The sequence below is a fragment of the Vigna angularis genome, chromosome 7 (assembly GCF_016808095.1).
Source record: "Vigna angularis cultivar LongXiaoDou No.4 chromosome 7, ASM1680809v1, whole genome shotgun sequence".
Taxonomy (NCBI): Eukaryota; Viridiplantae; Streptophyta; class Magnoliopsida; order Fabales; family Fabaceae; genus Vigna; species Vigna angularis.
Genome location: NC_068976.1, coordinates 23270308 through 23281170, shown reverse-complemented (window position 1 = coordinate 23281170; position 10863 = coordinate 23270308). Strand labels below are relative to the sequence as shown.

The window sequence follows — 10863 nt, the reverse complement described above, 5'->3', positions numbered from 1 at the left end:
AGAAGGAAAAAAGGAATCAGCAGGTTGTAAAAAAAAAAAGATGACACTTGTACTTCGCCCGACATAATACCAAGTGAACTGAAATAAGTAATGTATGTTTCTGTTTAAGAATCCGATATACCAGTTTTGTGACCCAGCTGTCCCAAAAAGAGAGAAAGAAAGCTAAGGTGAAGTTTATTAATTTGTATTAGCAGGTATTTATAAATAGAATTTATAATAGATATTAAATAAATATTTATAGATAATAAATATGGATATTTAATTATTTATTTGTTTATTAATTAAATATGCATAGCATTTAGAATTATACATTTAATTCATGAATACTCATGATCAATAATTAATTGTTAATGAATTTGAGAATTTTTTTTCTTAAAATTTAAGTGATTAAAATAAAATTATTAATGAAAAAATATTAATCGTAAAAAATGTTTAAAATTTAATTTTATATATTTTTAACTTTTCATTTATTTAAATTTGTGAAATTGAAATATTTATGTACTTCCGTAAAGTTTATTTTTATTTTTTAAATTATCAAATTTATTTGTATTAATATTTTATTTAAAATTTTATTTAAAAATATTTTTCATATTAATACTTTTTAAATATTTATTTTTAAATAATTTTATTTAAATTAAAAAATAAAATATAACAAATATTCTGTAACATCCCAAAATTATACAGTCAGTAACTATATAATAGAATATTAACATGTATTAATATGACAAAACAGTCTTACAATTAAAGGGATAATTTCGCAAGTGGCCGAACGGCCTCATATATATACATAAGTTTACGAGCGTTCACAAAACAATGAAGACGAACGGTTTACAAAAATAAATACCGAACGTCCAACTATTCGACATACAGAAAAAGGCGCTTGTTCTAGAACGGCCCACTACCTTAACTAAAATAAACTATAACCGAACAACCTACTGTTCGGCCTTCACTTCAATCTCCACGAGATTTTCCTCAGCAATGGTTTCCTCTTCAAGCGTTTCCTCCAAAGAAGCATCTTCCTCTGCTCACATCTACACGGATGATCATTGTATTGACAAGACGGATACACATATACGGACAACACAATGGAAACACAAGGGTAAGCTTATTGAATTTAATTCAAGTAAACATACATTTCATACATATCAAATACATCAGATAATTTCATAACACATACATTCAATTCATCCATTAACTCAATCAAATTCCTGGTACTAGACTGACTGCCCGAACTGTATGAATCCTGTGTAGCTAAGGCGTCCGTGCACACAGGTGGGATAACTGGAATGCTCATCAGTCTCCACCTGAGGTTAGTCCGTTCTGTCCAAGTTACAGTTATGGACTAAGACCTCCTGCCATTCCCACACATGACATACTCCTCTCTACTTGAGAACGAGCACTCACGGAATATCAGGATGAACCACCATCTAAGCTTACCACGTTCATACTTTACCAATCTCAATTTCCATTCAAGAGTCGTTCCTCCCTGGAACGCTCGTTCAAAATCCATAATCATAAATTCAGTTCTTATAGTGTTCGCACATCTTAATACTTCCTCTTATTAACATTTTCATTCTTTGTTCCACTTCCATAAAAAGACGAGCGTTCAATCCTCTTCATAACGAGGACGAACGTCAAGAGCGAGACTGAAGGAACTTCTTTTCCGAAGGGATAAAGCTGACCCATCTTTCATGACGAACGTTATTACCATTTGAATCAGTTAAATGAACTGATTCTAGAACAATTCAACTTATACTTAGAATAATTCACTTGACAAGATTTCAGATTCAATTCAACTGAATGAAGATAAAAATACGAGTACTAAAAATTACTAAGTACAATTTAGTTGGAATAACCGACTGCCAGTGAATGACCGAACGCGGTACGAGAATTTAATGAAATTTAGGACGAACGCTATTTAAGTTTATGGACGAACGCTATTAAAATTTCAGGACGAACGCTATTTCAGCTCGTTGATAATTACAGAAAGAACGAGCGTTCGGTATAGGACCGAGCGCTACTTATCACTTACGCTTTGGGACGAGCGTTCGGTATAAGATCGAGCGCCACTCAAGACGTACGCTTTGGGTCGAGACCCATCACTGATTCAATATATTTGAAATAGGATTTTTCATAAGTTATAATGGTGAAGTTACCTTTTTAACAAGATGACTAAGTGTTTGAATATATATTTTCAGGCTTCTCAAATCTCTCACACAACTCTCAAGATATTTACGTTTGGCCGAACGCTCAAACGTAAAGCTATATATAAGAGGACGTTCGTCCTCAAATAGAATCCTTTCCAAATGAAAGGGTTCAGCTATTTCAAAGATTTTACTGAGAGTACTGAACGGTCAAACACTAAAAAAAAAGTGTATTATATACAGCAAAAATCCGTATATAAGACCCAAAATCCGTATATAATACGTGTTTATATACGGATTACATACGGACAAAAATCTATATATAATACCGTCGTAGCTAGGTTTATATACGGATTTATCCGTATATAATTTATGTACGAAAATTATATACGGATTTATCCGTATATAAATTATATACGAATCCGTATATAATTTCTGTATATAAATTATATACGGATAAATCTGTATATAATTTTCGTATATAAATTATATACGGATAAATCCGTATATAATGGTTTAAGAAGAGCTAAATAAATACCCTGTATATAGCAGTTATGCAGGTACTATAAGCTTTCCTTCTTGGTAACAGAATTTATTTCAACAACTTAAAGAATAGAAGAAAAAAATCAAGCAACCTCAAAGAAAAGTGAGACAAATTATAAGATAATATATTCATATGTACAATAATTATATAAACTATATACCGTGAAGCTGCAAATTCAAGTGCACAAGTCTCATTACTATAGTGCATGTGCAAAATCTTAACTACACTGGCCAATTCTTAAGCAATCAACTTTGCAACAAAGGAGTTACAAGTTTTCAGAACAACAAAAAACATTAATTAGCAAATATAAGCTCAATCATTAAATAAGAGGATATCCTAGTACCATAAATGCAACCAAAAATGCACTGCAAGGTGGATGGAAATTGTTTTCTGCTGCAATTGACCTGCAGAATATAAACATCAATCTTTTAACTGTTTACAACTATTGATAGTACATATAACTTCACAAAAATGCCAACTAATAAGAGTAAATTTCAATGTGCAGATTAGAAAAGCTACCCTTCAAAGTAGACTATAAGCTTAAGCGATTAAAGGAACTCGTGGTCAATAAATTTTTGTGAGTGGAAATTGACAAGCTATATAGACAGCACAACTTGCACAATCTAAAGTTAAATATCCACATGGTTAAGAGAGAGGAAAAAAAAATAGCACATATTGTTTCCTTACTAATTCACCACTCAGATTCATGTAAGTCCGAGGAGGCTTTGCAAGGAAGACAAGAACTTCACCAACAAAACCTGCAACAAACCAACTTGCGAAAAAAATTTATCAATACAATAAACATAGACAGAAAAACAGAAAATAAAAATATCTAAGCAAGGCAGCGGGCAAACTTTTTCCGAAAATGGCTTTGGAATAGGAAGTGTTCATAGGAATCCCCTAAGATTTAGCAAATGCATCAATCATCTCAAAGCCCACCTAGACAATCATCAAATCAAACTTGTATTTCAGATTTAGCCATTTGTTCAAGAGGATTTATTTTTTCCTATTTAGCTATTGATCTGATCTCTGTTCTTATTTACTTAGCAGTCTTTAGAAACTTATTTTTAAATGTTTTAATGGTTTAATAACAGTTTAACCATTTTGACAGTTTTAAACAAAAAAAATGCCAAAAATAAAAGGTGACCAAAGATGAAAGGAAAACAGCTACATTAATTAATACATCACCATATGCTATAAGCTTGTGCAAAACAACCATTGATTAATCTTAAAGAAAAGTACAAACCAGTATATGGACAAAGCAATTGAACATCAAAACTCTGAAACTCAAGCAGAGCAATGTACTATATTTAAAGAAGCATGTAAGTGTATGTATGTTACATGAAAGGTAAGTTAATTCATGACATCAAATGATTAACATTTAAAATAAACACTACTAGTAAGGTAAGTTTTTTCTCTGCTATTTTTTATTCCAGTAAGCTTCAAAGAAATTGGTCAAAGTGGGAAGTAAGGCATGGTGCATGATGACATGAAAGAATCACTTGTTGAGAAGGCAGCCCATGAGCATCAATATGGAGAGCACGGCCTTGGGAGCACGTGAATGATGGGAATTCATTTGTTTTTTTAATTCAAAAGTGCACATGGGAGGAGACAAAAACACACGACTGAAAACAATAAGTGGAGGACCCTTTGTGACATGGAAAGCACTATATTATTGGAGAAATGAGAGACTTGATACGTGAAAGAAGAAGGGGGCAGTGTGGAATTAATGGAAAGGAAATGACCTCTTTTCTTGGCTGAAACAAAGTACATGATGACAAGGAAGCCACCCACATATAGGACAGACCAAGGAAGAAAGTGGAGATCACATAGTTAATCACAGTGAAAAACAAATAAGTAAAAGTAAATAATTAGCATGCATGGGTTTTACTGTTACAGAGTTAAGCATAAAAAAAAGATAGTTATGGGAACTGTCAACCTTCTTGGCCTTGTTGGTGGCTTCCTTGCTGATGCCAAACTTGGGAGATACCTCACTGTTGCCATATCTGCAACCATAGCTGCTGTGGTATGTTAAAATATTTGCATATTTTGATACACTCAATAGTCACTTAACTCATTTCTCTGGCTTTTAACCACACTTAGGCAACCAATTTTCTCTCTTCCCTTAAGGGAAAGTGGTTTTCAAGTGCAAATTATACAATTAATTTTAAAAGAATGTTCACTATTTACTCTTAACATCTTTCTATCTATACTAGAAGTCAGTAATTAGTTTTCATGTCACTTGTCTTGGACCAGGGATTGAGTTTGTTATAATGAGACTGCATGTACCCAAAAAAGCTATATCTTGATCTTTTTTATACCTGACATAAGAAGATATGTATGTGAATTCATCTGATAATACTAGTTGATATTTTAAGTTTCTTCATATTTTAATCTAGTGAGAAATCAAACATTAAATAGAAAAAAAAACGAATTAAATATGAACCATACATAACTAAAATATAAAATGCTTTAAAGACCATACTTACAAGTCCAATATTGTAGGGATAAGCCTTGGTAGGGAAGTCTTTAACTGTACTCGTGTTATGAGACCTACCATCTGCCCTAGTGCTTCTACAGATGCGACACGAACCTAAAACGAAATAAGTTTAAATAAGACAAAGATAAAAAACAATCAAGTAAAAAAGTCATAAATTATACACTAAAATACGCATTTATGTTCATCAACCACACAAACAAAACATGTTCAGAAACTTAACTTTTATAGATGTATCAGCAAAAAAAGGATCCAGAAAATTATAAAGTGGAGAGACTACTTCCAGGACTTGACGACTTGTCAACTTCTAAGAAAATTCTTAGCCCTCGTTTTTCATTCCTTTGACACTAGTGTTCTAAGTCAATTGATAAGTTAACAACTAATAATCTAAATTGTTCAGAATAAGGCATTAAGAACACGATAAATTATTGTTTATACTTTATAATTTGTCAAAAGGAATAAATGTTTAGAAGTGACACAAGTAGTTTAGAAGATGCAACTCATGTAGATCGAACTTCTTCTCCAATCAATTATGTTCACTATGGTATTGAAGAAGCCAATCAAGCTCAAATAATAGACGACGAGAAAAATAAATAAAAGTAGAGCTTTAAGAATTTATAAATAATCAGTCAATCCATCAAAAAATTATCCAACATGAAGAATATGACATGCAAAACAAAGGATCAGAAGCCATTCAAATTCAAAAGGATTTCTGATGGAAAGCACCTCCAGCTTCACACAAGGGAAGATAATGAAAATTCTTTAAACTTTTCAAGTTTCTAAAAAGAAACTCAAACTTTTTTCCTCTTCCAAGGAAGGTTCCTTGGTGAAGACCTCAAGAAAAGATTACTCCCATGTATGAGCTGAAGAATAAGAAGACAAGCTAGGTGATTTCCTTCAAAAGGAAACTGTAAATCTTCCAATCCAACTTAATTTTGTGAAGAACCAAATTTTAGTGGCTAGATTTGTTCCATCTAAATCGCATTCAATAAAATTAGAGGTCCAGGGGCAGTTACAAATGTATGGGGGAATACATATATTCACATTAAAGTACAAACTTCCAAATATTCTCAATATTCTTGTAGAATTTTATATGGAATGAGCGATTTCAGTTTTAATTAGATAATGATATAAGATAATTTTAACATGGTCTTTGATAAAACTTTTGGAATTTAAGTAACATTAATATATAACAAGGATTGGAAAAGTTTTAAGTGAATGTTTATTTTCCAATCTTATTCATATGTGCTATGAAAGAGCTTGTTATATGTAAAATGAAATAGAATTTGTATTGACAAACGAAAATAACAACACCGGCCTAGAATTAGATAGCGTTTTCAGAAAGTGTTACTGATGCACACACACAGAAGAACATATCCACTTATCAGTCTAACATTGTCACTCAGACCTTCTTGCAAGGTTTCAATATTAAGAGTATATAAGTTCCCAAAATATGACTCTGTCTGTTCTATTTGGTCTTTGCACTGGTACACACACTAGCAGATGAAGAAAGGATAAAATTCACTACAGTTTATGGATTTGAATATTATAACTGTAACCACCCTGATATAAATCATAAATGGTCGAGTATTCTATCAATCCATTATGACTTCCTTACATATTAAAGCACTTAATAGTACAGAGTAATAGATCAGGAAGTAAATGAGTAACTAAGAACAACAATCTATCCTTATTCACGTTTACTTTACAGTGCCATGACAACTTTAGCCTTTTCATAACGTATTCTTCATTAAGCTCCAAACGATACCAAATAAAATCAAGAAAGGAAATATGCCACGTATTGATTTCTGAACTAATATTACTCCAGTTTTTATCTAAGCTGTCCAATCGAAATATTTTGGTGATGCCTAGTACAATGCTACCATCTCTTCTACCTCAACGAGGCTGGAGTTAGAGTTCTTTAAGAAGGTAAATGCAAGGAGAAAGGGCAATCAATCACACTCGCATGTAAATACGGAAGACTAAAACATAAACAGAGCAATAGTAAAATATATGAAGTTATAGAAAATAGACCTTCAGATTGATCATGAGAGCCAGATGCATCGATCCAATCATAGGATTTAACATGCATTGAGCCATACAACAACTTGCTCAACACTGTCATTCCAAGATGATTATGGAGAGGAATGATAGACGAGGGGGGCATGCAAAAAATTCCTATCTGCAAAAGAGAAAGCAAACAAAACTTCAGTTAGTATTGCTAATATAAGGCCCAAATACATAAAAATCTCTGACAGAGTAAACATGATTTGAAGTTATGAGACTTTACTTACAGAGAAGGAGTCACATTCATGTAAATGCAAATATTTTATAGGTGGCAAGGATTGATGGCTCCCATTACGTTCAAGTGCTGGACCAGGCCAATTCCGAACTAATTGTGCTTCTTGTTCAAGACCTACATCTGACGGCTTGATTCTCTCTGTAGAAATATTATGTAAGGTTATCAATAAAATATCTGTTAGACATGAAAATTATTCGGCTGCAGGATTAAAGTCATCTAATCTAAGAACTAAGATAGGAAACCATAAAGGTATTAGTAGTAATGTGTTAATTCTGTCTGCACTATAAACCACGCAGGCATGTCTCAAGATGAAGGAAAATAATTGAAGATACACACTTTGAACATACAACTTATGACAAATCCCTCTTTTCCTCACGTCAACTTACAACTTCAATTTTGACAACCTTCGTCCAAATCTTCTCTCCAGGCAAATTTGAAACCATTCAATTTCCAGCAAATTATTTGTCCATGTGGAAAATAAATTGGGGGAAGGACAACTTCATTTCAAACCTTGAATCACTTTTTGTTCAACCATCTATTAAATGAAGACTCAGGAATTATGCTTATCTCTCAAAAAAATTTATGTCAACAAGCTTAACATCCAATCCCCCAAAAATCAGACAAGCTATTTTTTTTAGGAAATCATCTTTCAAATTAAAATCAACATAGTCACGGTCCCTTAAGCTTCCTTATCATCTATTAAATCAACTAACAAAGTAAAATCACACAATAAAACAAATCCATCAAATGTGAATTAAACACAAACCCAAGTCTAATGAATTAATACCTGGAAGGTGCAGAAGGCAATTGGAGCTCCACCTTATCTCTTCCAACGGGAACAAACCAACCTAGGGTTTCAAAATTCGGGATTTCCAACCTCTAAAGAAACAAGAACAATAATCGGTCAATGTAACATTATAGATACTATGAAAATGAAGCAAATTTGGATTACTTACCAGATGAAGGTTTCAACTAACCACGGAGGTCGTCCTACAATGTTTGCTGAACGAGATTGTTTCGGCAGGCAACGACGCACAACCACATTTAGGGAAAATGCTTCCAAGCCCTTTAGTGTGTTCGATAGAAGAGCCTTTCACTGCGTTCGACAGAGGAGACTTCAAGTTAGCCTTTGAGAGAGGTTCAACGAGGGAGAAGGTTGCAGTAGCATACAGAATAACGCTCCATGAGGGAGAATAAGCCTGAACGAGGGAGAAGGTTGCAGTGAGTGAGGAAGATTAATGACGAGAACGAGGCATACGTACGAGTGGAGAAGGACGAATAGCTAGGGCTCGAGAAGGGGAGAAACTTGGCTCGAGGGAGGGAGGGAGAAAAGTGATACTTCTATATTATTTAGTTTTATTTTTTAATTATTAATTATCTCCATATCCGTATAAAAAATCAGCGGGTAAATATTTTGTCAACTTACATACGGATCTATCCTTGGAAAAGGTCCCGCTTACACGCGCCAATTTTACCCACCGATATTATATACGGATAATCTGTATATAACATTTTACCTCATTATATACGGATTTTTCCGTATGTAAGGCTATTCCACAGATCCGTATATAAAATCCGTATATAACATCCCTATTATATACGGATAAAAATCTGTATATAATAATCTGTATATAATTGCCATTTTTCTTGTAGTGAAAGACCGTTTCGATAACGAACGTTCATTAACATAGAATTTCATATTCAAATTCATCTTACAGTAAACATATTTTTCAGTATAAACTTTCATACATTAAATTGCTCATATCATAGTACAAATCCATACTTTTTCATGCATCATCTCATCATACAGCTCATTTTTCAATTTAATCAAACCATAGAACATTTCATCATTTTCATACATCATTTCAGGATCATATTCATATACGAAAAATCCCCTATCATAAATCATACTTCAAACAACACATAAACGCACATGCAGTACAGTAAAATCATATGAATTAAATCTAATAAGCTTCCCTTACCCGGATTAGAAGTGTGCGTACGTTTTTCAGACAGAGAATTAGTTTTCAGTGAAAATATCTTCTACCCTTAACGCTCCACCCAAAACTCCTCAAGCTAAAATTATAGAAAAGCAAGATTGGTTCAGATAAGGTGCATGCAAATTCAGAATGAGGCTTGCATGTTGATAAGGAAGAGCAGTTAAGGACGTGAAACTTACCCGTTTTAGAATCCAAAACCGTTCGGTTCAAAACGTAGCTTATGACTCCGGGACTGCTTCCACGGTGCCTGAAGTTTGATCGGAGTAGGGAATGATAAGTTGCAGAAGAGAGAAGGAGAATGGTGTTTAGAGAGAAGGAGGAGAAAGTTGAAATCTGAGTTTTGAGAAAAAGAAGGTGCGTGCAGGAAAAGTGGGATGGTTTTCCAGAAATTACTTTTGTTTTCATCTACGTCCAAACGGACGAACGTTCCCCTGCCGACACCTGTACCCCCAATACTAACTTCAGAACCTTCTACTGCAACACGTGGCTTTTGATGCATGGATTACTAAGTGGATTTTTAATGCACCGAGTGAGTGACGTGAGTGCATTGATGTAAGCAACTAGGTGACTCAGCACTGAATTAATGAGACGTGACATATTCACTTCAATCAATAAATATTATAGACATAAAAAAATTATAAATATTCTCTTAAATCGGACAGTAAAACAGATAATAGAACCAATTGTTTTTAAGAATGATGATACATGGATATTTTAATTTTCCTTTTACATGTACTCAACACCTATAAAACTATATTTTTTATTTTAAAATACAAATAATATAAGATAAATTAAATAAAAAAATAAAAATATTAACTGTTTTTTTAGGTGTTAAATAGGTTTAATAAAATCTAAAAGTGTACATATATCATGTAAACAGTAACAGTACTCGCACTCCTGTGATCCTACTCCTTCACAAAATTCTCAATAAAGATTTTTTTCCTTACATAACAATCACGAGGATAATTACTATTTCCTAACTGATTCTTCCCTTATCACACAAGAAAAAGTGACATGATTGACACAACGTGAAAAACAATATAAGCATATTTAGAGATATTATTGAGTGATTTTCCTAACAAGCATTAGTGCTAAGAGAGCTTTGAGTCTCCGAACAAGAAAGAGATAAGGTGACACATGAACAGTTTAGTAAACTGTATGTTCTTATTTCGGTTGATAAAGAAAGTCAACTTTAACAATTTGAGTGTATATATATGAAAGCCCTTGTAGGATCCTAAGACATTTGGGATGTTGTAACGAATAATTACGAAGAGCCCCGCGAAAGATATAGAGTAAACAATGGCCCAACTTGCCATATTAAAAAAATTATGAGAGAAGGATCAATCAGCCTTATAAATATTAGGTTGAGTTGTTGA

The 10863-nt window shown here is 33.1% G+C and overlaps 1 protein-coding gene across 15 annotated transcripts; it reads right to left on the bottom strand.

Moving 5' to 3' along the window:
• Window positions 1-735: 735 nt before the first annotated feature.
• LOC128197792 (uncharacterized) lies at window positions 736-8827 on the bottom strand. Of its 15 annotated transcripts, XR_008250634.1 has the most exons (10): window positions 8658-8827; window positions 8444-8583; window positions 8275-8366; window positions 7480-7625; window positions 7220-7367; window positions 5178-5281; window positions 4628-4706; window positions 3543-3627; window positions 3376-3460; window positions 2780-3092 (listed from the first exon to the last, which is right to left on the bottom strand). XR_008250634.1 is itself a non-coding variant. In XM_052880586.1 (8 exons), the coding sequence occupies exons 4-8, from the start codon at window positions 7283-7285 to the stop codon at window positions 991-993; spliced, it is 357 nt and encodes a 118-aa protein (XP_052736546.1). In that variant the 5' UTR covers window positions 7286-7367; window positions 7480-7625; window positions 8275-8366; window positions 8444-8827; the 3' UTR covers window positions 736-990. The 15 variants fall into 15 exon arrangements, 1 of the variants encoding a protein (XP_052736546.1); XR_008250628.1 differs by having other exon boundaries at window positions 4628-4709; window positions 8444-8827; XR_008250626.1 differs by having other exon boundaries at window positions 8444-8827.
• Window positions 8828-10863: the final 2036 nt, after the last annotated feature.